Below are 14,589 nucleotides of genomic sequence, written 5' to 3'. Positions count from 1 at the left end.
ATGCACAATTTTTTGAACTTCCAACTCTCTTTGATTCGTAGGGGGATCAAGGTGTAACAACGACGGTGTACACCAAGTAATCTCTTTAGGAATTCTATTAATTCCTCCTCCTAACGCTGGAAATTCATCCTCATTAAAATGACAATCGGCAAATCGTGCCGTAAACATATCACCAGTTACTAGTTCCAGATATCTTATTATACTTGGTGACGTATAACCCACATATATTCCCAATCTCCTTTGTGGGCCCATTTTTGTTCTTTGTGGCGGTGCTATCGGAACATAGACCGCACACCCAAAGACACGGAGATGGGATACATCTGGCTCTTGCCCAGATGCCAATTGTAATGGGGAGTACTTATGATATGCACTCGATCTTAACCGAACCAGTGCAGCTGCATGCAATATAGCATGACCCCATACAGAAATTGGGAGCTTCGTTCTCAAGACTAACGGTCTTGCAATCAACTGCAACTGTTTTATCAATGAATCGGCCATGCCATTTTGTGTATGCACATGGGGAACTGGATGCTCCACATCAATCCCCACTGACATACAATAATCATCAAAGGCTTGCGATGTAAATTCACTAGCATTATACTTTTTTAATGGCATACTCTGAGAACTGCGTTCTCACCTTTATTATCTGGGCAATGAACTTTGCGAAAGCCATATTTCGTGTCGTCAAAAGAGACACACTTGACCATCTACTAGATGCGTCAATCAATACCATGAAATACTTAAACGGCCCGCACGGTGGGTGGATCGGCCCACATATATCACCATGTATCCTTTCTAAAAAAATTGGTGATTCATTGCCTACTTTTGCTGGTGATGGCCGAGTTATAAGTTTCCCTTGAGAACAAGCATTGGATGTAAATTCGCCCGTTTGCAAAATTTTTCCGTTTTTCAACGGATGGCCATTCGAATTTTGCATTATCTTTCTCATCATGACTGAACCAGGATGTCCTAGCCTCTCATGCCATATTTTAAATGTATCAGTAAACTTTATGTTTACCACGACATAGGACTCAGTCATGGTTATTTTCGTACAATATAGTCCAGAGTATAACATTCTTAACTCTTCCAATATATGTTTCCTCTCGGACTTAATGCAAAGAAATTCAGTGCCATCTTTACTCATAGTCTCAATATGATATCCATTTCTTCAGATATCCTTATAACTTAACAAGTTTCTATGAGACTCGGGGGAATACAATGCATCACTTATTTCAAATATTGTTCCCCCTCACATTGAAAATTTCGTTCTTCCAGAGCCCATAATAATCTTTGCATTACCAGATATTGTACTTACGCTTCCAGCGTAATCTCTTATTTTGAGACTGGAGAAATATTTCTTATCTTTAATTATCGTGTGCGTTGACGCACTATCTGCCAAACACAAATCTCCATCCATAGTCTCAAAGTTTGGCATTTTCTGAATATAAAACATATATTATTAAACATTAAACATGAAACATAACATATATCTTACAACAAAAGATATAGATACTATAATACAGTCTACTTATATCACATCGATCTACATCACTCATCGATACTCTCTGGCTCAACCAGAAAATCTGATATGTCGAGATGAGTATCATCATTTAAACCATGAAAGGATGGCCCAGGTTCATCAGAGATGAAGTTTGTTTCACCTCTTCCTTTTTCTTTTCCCTTTTGGGATTCTCTATAGAGATCGGCTAAATGTTTTGGCGTACGACAGTTACGTACCCAATGACCTTTCATGCCGCATCTGTAGCAAACCTTTCCTATTTGCCTTTTATCATTCTGGCCATTTTCATTCCTTTCATTTTCGTGGAAGTCTTTACTATTTCTTTCATCATAGGGACGAAATCTTCTTTCGCGTCCTCTTCCACGACCATGATAACGGTTTCCACCACGTCCACGGCCTCGTCCTTTTCTATTATCATAACTGGATGATGCAACATTCGCTTCAGGGAATGGAGAAGATCCAGTGGGACGAGCTTGATGGTTTAAAGTCACGAGTTGATTATTCTGCTCCGCTACAAGGAGGACTTGCATCAACTCCGAGTAACAGGTATATCCATTCACCCGGTATTGTTGCTGCATGATTACATTTTTAGGATGGAACGTGGAGAGAGTTTTCTCGATCATATCATAATCACTTATTTTCTCTCCACACAACATCATCCTCGAAGTAATTCCGAACATCGCGGAATCAAACTCACTAACACTTTTGTAATCCTGGAACCGGAGATGGATCCACTCGTGTTTAGCTTTCGGTAAGATCACATATTTCTGGTGATCAAACCTCTCTTTTAAAGATTTCCAGAGGTCACAAGGATCCTCTTTCGTAATATATTCATCCTTTAAACCATCATGGATGTGATGTCGTAAAAATATCATGGTTTTAGCCTTTTTCTCATCCGGCACCGTTTTCGAACTATCGATGGTTTCCATAAGCCTGTTTCCTCTCAGGTGCATTTTTGCACCCACTGCCCAGGTCATATAACTATTTCCCGTAATATCCAGGGCATTAATTTCGAGCTTTGTCAAATTCGACATGATAACTGTATTCATAGAATAATATTATAAATATAGTAAAGACGAGAATTTAAATGCATAATTTAAATGTAAAAATTAAAGGCATAAAATAAAAGCATAAACTTAAATTGCATAAATTTAAACAGCATAAATGAAATCGGGAGGCTCAGTCTACCACATGATCTGAAGAGTCATAGACTACCATATTGATCATTTTTCAAAGTCCGAGGAGACATGATCTACCATTTTGACTTTTACTTATTTCAAGGTCCGAGGAGACTTAGTCTACCATTTTTGACCTCTTTTTTTATTCACGGGGGCAAAGCCTACCACGAGTTTCTCTGATCTTGAAGGCATAGTCTACCATAACGATCAGTCGGGAAAGGCAGCGCCTATCATCCCGAAAAATAAACGGAGAAGGTCTAGCCTCTCACTCCGAAACAATAATAAAATTTAAATAAATTAAATATATTGGAATACATAAATTTAAACATTACCTCGGCTGGTTTAAGAACTTTCGGATTGATAAGCTTTGGTTGGTTAGAGCTTCCGGATTGATAGATTTCACTGGTATATGAGAGCTCGTGCTGATAACGTGTTGTATAATAAAAGGTGGTAGATGATTTTATATTTGGTATTATATATTATCTTTTATAGAAATAAAAGATAGATGAGATGGGACGTGAGAGTGAGAGAGAAATGAGTGGAAGAGAGGTTCGTGTGTGTAATACGAGAGAGAGAGATGTTGTACAAACTGATTACTTTATTTCTCAGCATATACACATTCTTTTATAGTACAAAATATAATGCTTAGTCATCTCTTCTCTGCAGAAATAAAGACACGTGCTTATGATAAGATGGTTTTGAAGTGAGACAATTGTCTTTTCGATAATCATCTATATTATAACAGTCAATACTTTTTTCATTTTATTTATTATACTCAAATGGTTTCAGATTGAAAAGTAAAAGAAAAACATTAAAATCAAATTTAGCTCGGTAAATTCATTTCTCAACTTTTTTTTTGTCAGCGTCAATCCAACTTTAAATACCAGATAACATATAAAAACATTTTGGTTGTTGGCTTGCAGTAAAAATGCGGCCAATATGTATTTAGTTTTAACATCAACTTACATTTTAGCTGTAGTAGTGTAAACACTCTAAGAAGAGAGGGTTTGCAACATATGTGATGTGGTATACAGGATTACGATAAATGATATGTTTATTATTTGTACTTTATTTAGACTTTTACATTTGATTGGTTTCCATTAGGCTTAATTTTAAAAACTTTCAGCGTTTGATGAAAAAAATGCAGGTTTTCTAATTAAACTGTTTGAATTCTAGAATTTTAATCATTTTGACATAATAATCATATAAAGAAGTTAATAATACTCTCTCTGTATCAAAATAAGTGGATTTTAAGGTTTTTGCACACCGATTAAGAAATTACAAACTTTTATTTAATTTTTTTCGTTTGTCTAAAAGCAACAATAAATACATATAAATCAACTAATAGAAAATCTTACTGCAGATTACAAATAGTCAAAAACATAAAATTGCATTTACTTTTTACATGGAAATTTGAAAATATCACTTAAAATAAAACAAAATTTTTCTTTTAAAACATCACTTAAAGTTATACGGAGGGAGTAGTGTATATCTGTATGGTAAAATTTTGTATATCAACATTCTTACGGTATTATAATGGCTTAAAATGGTTGGTAGCAACGACATTCTGCATGATACATGAGTATATGGCATTTCGTAAGTATACAATGTAATCATATAACACCGATTATAAAAAAGAATTACATGTTATATGCGTAAATTAATGGGTGTGATAAATACAGTACAAGAACAACAAATAGTTTAGAAAAAAGAGAAACAATGCGGCGATGTGTGAGAGTGTGGCCTACCGGACCGCGCCATAAAAGAGACGCAGATTGTCTGGAACTAAGGAACCATTATTGTTCTCTATTTCTCCTCCTTTCAATTTTTTTTCCGTAAATTAGTTTCATTTTTTAAAAACAATATATACTATATACATAATCTAAAACCCAGGATCCGAACAGTTACAATCGGAAAAGTTTTTGGACAAAAATCGGCAACAAACAAAGAAACAATTAAACTTTTAAAATGTAACTAGAGATGACCAATCTAAGACGCGGAGACAATCTTCAAAAACGTGGAGTGATCCAAAATACGAGCTGCGCTTTCTGCGGAGGAACCGAATCTATTGATTACCTCTTTCTCCATTGCTCCTTCGCCTCTCAGGGACCTAGCTCCTCTCTTCACGCCCTTCTGTTCTATGACATGTTCTTCCTTCCTGGAAGCTCTAAAAGAATCGGCAAAGTGGAGTTGCTTACCACCAATGGGTATCACTGGCGACATCTTCTCCTGGATTGTAACACCCCCGATCCAGAATAAGTAAAAGTTAATTAGTTTGCTATGCACCAATCAAACAAGAACATGCACGACGAACTAAAGAACTCTTATCAGATCGAAGATACTACTACCACGTGCCCAAACATTTGACCCGAGGTTCCCGGACAGGTCCGGAATCCCAAGATCATATGTCCAAGAACGGGTTTCCTAGCGATTCCAAGTTAAGGCTTTGCAACCTGAATTTGAAACCGTTAGTTAGTTCGTCCCGAACTAGGACTAGTATCATATGGAATTCAAGCATTTCACAAACCTTTTCTTATTCATATATACTTTAAGTTCAACCACATCAAAACTTTATACATGCTCGGCCGATGTTCAAAACCATATCTTACATATTACAAAACGTACATGTTTGCAAAAGGTAGCAAATCTACACCAACAGCTTTGTGTTCCTCCGATCCCAAATGGAACCTACTACGGGTTACCTGCAAAACAAAGAGTCTAATGAGCAACTATTTTGCTTAGTGAGTTGGGTTTCCTAACAATTATTTATCCCCCCATTATGCATCAAACATTAAGCAACAAAGATCAATTATACTAAAAAAAAAATGCAATGCAAAAATAAAGCAATCACGTAAACAAGCATCCACTCTTCACGAGTGGTTAGATCATTATCGATCGTCGAGGACTGCCTCTCGCCATTGGTTCCTATCTCGATACAAAGTCCATAACACATCCCTTCTTGCGCTCATTGACTCTAAACACAAAGTCTAAAAAGCCGATGGCCCGGATAACACACTTGCCGCATCGTCATGCAGCTACACGGTCGAGGGTAGCTAGCCCTATCACACGTGTCTTCGCGTCCTGTCCGGAACTAATTTTGGTAAGGCCCCGGACAAGGCACGGGCCTCCAGTGGACACCAATGACTCTCACGACACTCCACCCGAGTGTCGGACCCTCACGGATCAAGTCCGTGGATTTACGGGTTTCCCCGTTAAAATATGATCAAACATGTTATATTATCTGAGCTGAGGCCCAAACAATACAATGCAATGACATAAGTATATGCAACACAACATCAATGTTTCACAATCATGTTATACCCCTCGGGCCGAGGCCCGACGATATAACTCAATATCTTTCACAAACATCAATCATTATTACATCATTATATATCTAAACGCGCAACCTAGCAATGCATCAACCAATACTCTTGTTTTGCAGGCGCTAACCGCACACACAACAATCATAACCATAACCAAGACTCACCTCAACACTTAGATGAAAGTTTCGGACTGCAAACGCTCCTATCTCGCGGTCGGCTTCACTTTAAAATTTTATCGGAAAACTCTAGAACTTTGGAAATCTAGACACAAGAAGGGTAGGGTATGAAAGGAAAAGAAAGAAAACAAAGAACAGAAAGCTAACTAAAAAAATGAAAGCTAAAGACTAAAAAGTTACCTTAAGGTTCGGGTGTTATCGGGTTCTCTCGGGTGCCTTTGGTCGGGTCTTAAAAGTGGAGAATGAACTAAGGGGGTGGTCTGCTATTTATAGGCTGGAGAATGAGCTCATGGGAGGGTTTTGGTCGTGTATGGCAAGCAGGAGGTGTCTCTGCCTCCCAAACCAACCAATAGGAGACAACTTGGTGTCTTAGCCACAATTTTGGCCAATAAAACCAAGCTTTGTGGCCAGCCACCAAAGCATCCAATAGAAATGCGACAAGAACTGCTTGGAGGTGGTCCAGTCAAGGAGAAGCACATGTCCAGCTGCCTGAAGGAGGTAAGCAAGCAGCTGCATCTTCCGGAAGCTTCCGGATATGCTTAACACATCTAGATGGGCACAAATGGGCCGCATTCAAATCCCGTACGTGTTATAAGCTGATCCGAGCTGGAGGAAATTTTTCTCCTTGACAAAAACCTAGATTTCTTAGACCAAAACATTTTTAAAATAATTCTAAGGTCATTCCTATCTTAAGGCCCTATAATAAATTTTTCGATTAATTTTCTCATTCGACTAGGACGTTCTAGGCCGAACCGCGAGCATTTTCAATCCACTAAACTTCTCGAAGAATTTATTTCTTCAGATGGAAAACTATTCTAAGACTTTCTAAATTTTTCTTATGTACCTTGGGATCCACAAACATCCACAAGAAAAGATCAATCCGACTTCCACTTACTTGAGTAATTTTCTCGGCTGTTATATGATTTTTCCTTGTCTGCGTTTTACTCTTTAAAGAGGGTTATTACATTCTCCCCCTCTCGATAGAATTCGTCCCGAATTCTTAGTGGTTTGATGCTCCACCCATCTGGTCTTCATCATCTTCCAAAAACAGTTCAGGATGAGTAGCTCTAAACCTCTCTTCATCTTCCCATGTCACAATTACTCGGCGATGTTTTCCCCAAAATACTTGTACTTGAGGAATCTCCCGATTCTTCAGTTTCCTTATTCGTCTTTCTCCGATTCGAAGTGGTCCTTCAGGGTAAGTGAGGTTGGAGCGAAGGTTTTCTACTCGTTGCGGCTCTACTTTTGTAGGATCTCGTATATGCCTTCTTAACATCGAGACATGGAAAACTGGGTGAAGAGCCATATCTGATGGTAGCTCTAATTGATAGGCTATTTCTCCAACCCGTTGCATCACTCGGTGTGGTCCTATATATCGAGTGGCTAACTTTCCCACTTTTCCGAATCTATCTCTCCCTTTCTGTGCGGCTACCTTCAAATATACCCAATCACCAACTTGAAATATTACTTCACGTCTATTCTGATCGGCATATTTTTTCTGCCTGTCTTGATCTTTCTTCATATTCTCCCGAACAATCTTTATCTTTTCTGTTGTTTCATCTACTATATCTGGTCCTAACATATGACTTTCTCCAACTTCAGCCCAACACAGTGGTGTGCGGCAGGGTCGTCCATATAATGCCTCATAAGGGGACATCCCAATACTTGCATGGTAACTGTTGTTATAAGAAAACTCTACCAAAGGCAAGTATTGTTCCCATGTACCTGACCAGTCTAAAACACACATCCTTAGCAAATCTTCCAAGGTTCTGATTGTTCGCTCCGTCTGCCCGTCAGTTTCAGGGTGAAATGCCGTACTCATATGAAGATCAGTCCCCAATACTTGCTGGAAAGATCTCCAGAATTGAGCCGTAAATCTTGGGTCACGATCAGATACTATGTTGGCAGGAACTCCGTGTAATCGTACTATCTCCTTTAAGTAAACTTCTGCCAGTACTTCTACCTTGTTAACAATTCTAATGGGTAGAAAGTGAGCAGTCTTAGTTAGTCGGTCTACCACCACCCATATAGTATCATTCCCTCTTCCTGGGGCTCGAGGTAGTCCCGTTACAAAATCCATAGCCACTGACTCCCACTTCCATTATGGGATTGGTAGGCTTTGCAATAATCCTCCCGGCACTTGATAGTCAGCTTTAATTTGTTGGCATGTCTGGCACTGAGTTACCCACTTAGCAACTGATCGTTTGATTCCTGGCCAGTGATAGTATCGACGTATATCCTGGTACATCTTGGTGCTTCCAGGATGAATACTGAATACTGAGTGGTGTGCGGTTCTCAAGATCTCTTCTCTTAACTCCTTTCCTACAGGTACTGTTATCCTTTCGTTCAGTAGGAGGGTGCTGTCATCAGCCAAATGATAACCACTATCATTTCTTCCGCCTGATTCTTCAAGTTCTTTTATAATCTTCTTTAGCTTCACATCTTCCTTCTGCTCTTCTCGAATTCTTTGCAAGAGGTTTGCTTGATTCACTGCTCGTAATCCCAATGGCTCGCTGCCCTCACCCTCTATGGCTGAAAGACTAACCATCTTGAATTCTGCGTTTAGGGCTTCCAAGTCTTTCTCAATAGCTGTATCACTTCTCCTCCGACTCAGTGCATCTGCTACCACATTCGCCTTTCCTGGGTGATATTGGATATGTAAGTCATAATCCGTGATAAACTCCATCCACCTCCTTTGTCTCAAATTCAAATCTGACTGAGTAAAGAGATACTTGAGACTCTTGTGATCAGTAAAGATTTGAATCGTCTCGCCATAAATATAGGATCTCCATATTTTTTAAAGCAAATACCACTGCGGCCATCGCTAGATCATGGGTGGGGTAATTCTCCTCGTGCTTCCTTAATTGTCTTGAACCATAGGCGATGACCTTTTCATCCTGCATCAGTACAGAACCCAGTTCTACTCGAGAAGCATCAGTGTATATGGTGTAAGGTCTTCCTGAAGTAGGTAATGCAAGAATAGGTGTTGTCGTCAAAGCTTCTTTTAATTGTGTAAAAGCCTTTTCCTATTTCTTATCCCATTCAAATGATATATCTTTCCCAGTCAGCCTCGTCAAAGGTTTGGCCATGATGGAAAAATTCCTCACAAACTTTCGATAATATCCAGCCAATCCTAGAAAGCTTCGAACCTCGGTAGTGCTGGTAGGGTGTGGCCAATCCGTAACCACTTCAACCTTTTCAGGATCTACCGCAACACCCTTCTCTGAAACTTGATGACCAAGGAATCGAATCTCCCTTTTCCAGAAGCTACATTTACTAAACTTGGCGAACAACTTATGGCTTCTTAATCGCTCCAACACCTTTTAGAGGTGCTCTGCATGTTCCTCTTTACTTTTGGAATAAATAAGTATATCATCAATGAAGATGATTACAAATTTATCGAAGTAATCACGAAATAAATCATTCATCAAGCGCATGAAAGCAGCCGGCGCATTTGTAAGACCAAAAGGCATTACCACAAATTCATAGTGGCCATACCGGGTCCTAAAAGTCGTCTTCATGATATCGGACTCTGATATAGAGATTTGATGGTATCCCGATGCCAAATCTATCTTTGAGAACCAACTTGCCTCATGAAGCTGATCCAACAATTCATCAATCCTTGGCAAGGGATACTTGTCCTTTACTGTAACATTGTTAATCCCTCTATAATCGATGCATAACTGCATGGTGCCGTCTTTCTTCTTCACAAATAAGACTGGTGCTCCCCATGGTGAAGAACTCGGTCTAATAAATCCTTTTTCTATCAAATCTTCCAACTGCTTCTTTAATTCAGCAAGCTCAGCTGGAGCCATTCGATAAGGTGCCTTCGCTATTGGGGCTGCTCCCGGCTCTAATGTAATGGTGAAAGGATCACTTCGTGGTGGGGGCAATCCTTCCAATGGCTTGAATACATCCTGGTATTCTTTTACTATTGGTATCTCTTCCAACTGTGTCCCTTCTTTCAAGTCTCCTCCAAGGGTAGCCAGAGTTACCAAATATACTTCGCCCTTGATCAAATCCTTCCTAACTCTTAAAGCAGATACAAGTGATACTCCAGAACTTGGACATATCCCATAGTATGTCGTTGATGGTTGTCCCCTTTCTTCAAGTGTAATTCTTCCTCGACCACAGTCCAACTGTGCGTAGTATCTCGACAGCCAGTCCATTCCCAAAATCACTTCGTGTTGTCCTAAAGGAACAACTAGCAGGTCTGCCGGATATACCATTGATCCCACATGGATTGGAATCCCAAGTACACAACTATCGGCATAAAGGTTATGGTTCCCATGGGCTCTAATCGAAACACTTACCTTTACTCTAGTAAAGGTTCCCTTAAAACTCGACACTACCTCGGGTATCACAAAGCTATGTGTGGCACCCGAGTCGAAGAGAACATGCACATAAACTCCACCAACACACAATGTTCCTAAACAATATTTATTTCACATTTTATATTTCATGCGTCAAATTCACACAAACAAGCAATGAGTTAAAACCCTACTTACATGTGATCAGGCCCTGATGGGGCTGTTGTGGTTCGGGATTTCCTAACTCTAAAGCATTCACTTGTTTTGCAACTGCCTGGCGCTTCGGGGCTGGTTCAATCGCTAGTCTAGTGGGTGGTGCTGGAAGCGTAACCTGTCTCTTATGGGGGCAACTATTGGCATAATGCCCTTTCTCACCACACGAGAAGCAAGTAATGTAATCAGGGGCTTTCCTTCCCTGACTATAAGGACAACTGCTAGAAAAATGGCCTGTACCACCACAAGTGTAACACACATCTGGGCCATTCCTAAACCGTCTGTCATTCCTTCTTCCTCGGCCTCTCCCTCGATTAAATTGTCCTTTATTATTCATTCTTCGTATTCCTAGGCCTTCAGTTCTGCAAGATTGCTCCTTTTCCATACCTTCTTCAACATTTACCGCTATCTCCGCCAATTCATAAAGGCTATTAAACTTCACTACTTGCAGTCTGCTAGCCAAATCTGTTCGCAATCCTCTTATAAACCTTCGAATTAGTGCACCTTCATTCCTTGGTCCATAAGGAGAATATTTCCTTAGCTTTGTAAACTCAGCCTCATATTCCCTGACTTTCCGGTTGCCTTGAGTTAACTCCAAGAATTGAATCTCCAGCCTGTCTTTTGCTTCAGCTGGGAAGTATTTCCGCTCAAACTCCGTTTTAAAATCTTCCCAGTCGATCTCTCTTCCCATATAGTATTCTTCCACGTTATCCCACCAATTAGAAGCATCTTTGGTCAAGTAGTATATTGCCACATCCTTTTTGAAATTATCAGGGCAGTGGATGGCCCGAAAGTTTTTCTCCAAATTCCTCAGCCATGCTGACGCTTCGAAGGGATCTGTTCCTCCAGGGTATCTAACGGTTCCAAACTTCTTCATTAACGTAACCATCTTCAGGTAATCTGGAGAGGAGGATGGTTTTTGCTCTGGTGATTCACCGGGTCTATGATCAAGTCTATCTAGTAAGCCTTGCACCCATACTATAAGAGGATCTGAATTCCCAGCTGTCCTCTGTTCATGCCTACAACGTGGCTCGGGCATCCTTTCTCGGTGCCTGAACTCAGAATCATTCCGCCTTGGATTATGTGCTGTTGCATAATTCTGTCTCGATCCATACATATCAGATGCTTGATTCCTCTCCCTCAAATCATCATATCGTTCTTCTTGCTCATAGCCCATATGTGAATCCGTCTGATTTCTCCCGGTCGACTCATGTTCGTGTTCATAGTAATGGTTATTTCCTTGTGCTATCGCAGAATCATCTGTTATCTCAAGGTTTGAATAGACTCTGCGGTTTTCAGAATTACATTGCCCATATCTTGGTGGTGTCATCATTGGCTCCTCACTCCTTGTACGTCTTGGAAACATACTGCAACACAACCCAGGGTAAGTACTAATCCCAACTTATCTAACAAATGAGCATGTTGGTTTCCTATTCTACCTTTTGCGACACCTTTGACTAGATAAATTATTGAAAACAGGTTCCCAAGTGAGCAAAGTGAACCATGCTCTGATACCACCTTAGTTGTAACACCCCCGATCCAGAATAAGTAAAAGTTAATTAGTTTGCCATGCACCAATCAAACAAGAACATGCACGACGAACTAAAGAACTCTTACCAGATCGAAGATACTACTACCACGTGCCCAAACATTTGACCCGAGGTTCCCGGACAGATCCGGAATCCCAAGATCATATGTCCAAGAACGGGTTTCCTAGCGATTCCAAGTTAAGGCTTTGCAACCTGAGTTTGAAACCGTTAGTTAGTTCGTCCCGGACTAGGACTAGTATCATATGGAATCCAAGCATTTCACAAACCTTTTTTTATTCATATATACTTTAAGTTCAACCACATCAAAACTTTATACATGCTCGGCCGATGTTCAAAACCATATCTTACATATTACAAAACGTACATGTTTGCAAAAGGTAGCAAATCTACACCAACAGCCTTGTGCTCCTCTGATCCCAAATGGAACCTACTACGGGTTACCTGCAAAACAAAGAGTCTAATGAGCAACTATTTTGCTCAGTGAGTTGGGTTTCCTAACAATTATTTATCCCCCCATTATGCATCAAACATTAAGCAACAAAGATCAATTATACTAAAAAAAAATGCAATGCAAAAATAAAGCAATCACGTAAACAAGCATCCACTCTTCACGAGTGGTTAGATCATTATCGATCGTCGAGGACTGCCTCTCGCCATTGGTTCCTATCTCGATACAAAGTCCATAACACATCCCTTCTTGTGCCCATTGACTCTAAACACAAAGTCTAAAAAGCCGATGGCCCGGATAACACACTTGCCGCATCATCATGCAGCTACATGGTCGAGGGTAGCTAGCCCTACCACACGTGTCTTCGCGTCCTGTCCGGAACTAATTTTGGTAAGGCCCCGGACAAGGCACGGGCCTTGAGTGGACACCAATGACTCTCACGACACTCCACCCGAGTGTCGGACCCTCACGGATCAAGTCCGTGGATTTACGGGTTTCCCCGTTAAAATATGATCAAACATGTTATATTATCTGAGCCGAGGCCCAAACAATACAATGCAATGACATAAGTATATGCAACACAACATCAATGTTTCACAATCATGTTATACCCCTCGAGCCGAGGCCCGACGATATAACTCAATATCTTTCACAAACATCAATCATTATTATATCATTATATATCTAAACGCGCAACCTAGCAATGCATCAACCAATACTCTTGTTTTGCAGGCGCTAACCGCACACACAACAATCATAACCATAAACAAGACACACCTCAACACTTAGATGAAAGTTTCGGACTGAAAACGCTCCTATCTCGCGGTCGGCTTCACTTTAAAATTTTATCGGAAAACTCTAGAACTTTGGAAATCTAGACACAGGAAGGGTAGGGTATGAAAGGAAAATAAAGAAAATAAAGAACAGAAAGCTAACTAAAAAAAATGAAAGCTAAAGACTAAAAAGTTACCTTAAGGTTCGGGTGTTATCGGGTTCTCTCGGGTGCCTTTGGTCGGGTCTTAAAAGTGGAGAATGAACTAAGGGGTGGTCTGCTATTTATAGGCTGGAGAATGAGCTCATAGGAGGGTTTTGGTCGTGCATGGCAAGAAGGAGGTGTCTCTGCCTCCCAAACCAACCAATAGGAGACAGCTTGGTGTCTTAGCCACAATTTTGGCCAATAAAACCAAGTTTTGTGGCCAGCCACCAAAGCATCCAATAGAAATGCGACAAGATCTGCTTGGAGGTGGTCCAGTCAAGGAGAAGCACATGTCTAGCTGCCTGAAGGAGGTAAGCCAGCAGCTGCATCTTCCGGAAGCTTCCGGATATGCTTAACACATCTAGATGGGCACAAATGGGCCGCATTCAAATCTCGTACGTGTTATAAGCTGATCCGAGCTGGCGGAAATTTTTCTCCTTGACAAAAACCTAGATTTCTTAGACCAAAACATTTTTAAAATAATTCTAAGGTCATTCCTATCTTAAGGCCCTATAATAAATTTTTCGATTAATTTTCTCGTTCGACTAGGACGTTCTAGGCCGAACCGCGAGCATTTTCAATCCACTAAACTTCCCGAAGAATTTATTTCTTCAGATGGAAAACTATTCTAATACTTTCTAAATTTTTCTTATGTACCTTGGGATCCACAAACATCCACAAGAAAAGATCAATCCGACTTCCACTTACTTAAGTAATTTTCTCGGCTGTTATATGATTTTTCCTTGTCTGCGTTTTACTCTTTAAAGAGGGTTATTACATGGATAATCTGGATGATTTGGAACGCTCGCAACCAACTCCTATTCGAATCTAGATACACATCTCCCTTGATGGTGTTCACAAAGGCGGTAGCAAGTGCTAAGGAATGGTCATCGGCG

At 40.2% G+C, this 14,589-nt stretch overlaps 1 protein-coding gene across 1 annotated transcript; it reads right to left on the bottom strand.

Moving 5' to 3' along the window:
* Nucleotides 1-1,548: 1,548 nt before the first annotated feature.
* LOC111207983 lies at nt 1,549-2,472 on the bottom strand. Its single transcript, XM_022706641.1, has one exon. The coding sequence runs from the start codon at nt 2,470-2,472 to the stop codon at nt 1,549-1,551; it is 924 nt and encodes a 307-aa protein (XP_022562362.1).
* Nucleotides 2,473-14,589: the final 12,117 nt, after the last annotated feature.

This window comes from Brassica napus, chromosome C2 (assembly GCF_020379485.1).
Source record: "Brassica napus cultivar Da-Ae chromosome C2, Da-Ae, whole genome shotgun sequence".
Classification (NCBI taxonomy): Eukaryota; Viridiplantae; Streptophyta; class Magnoliopsida; order Brassicales; family Brassicaceae; genus Brassica; species Brassica napus.
This window is presented reverse-complemented; position numbering and strand designations above follow the sequence as displayed.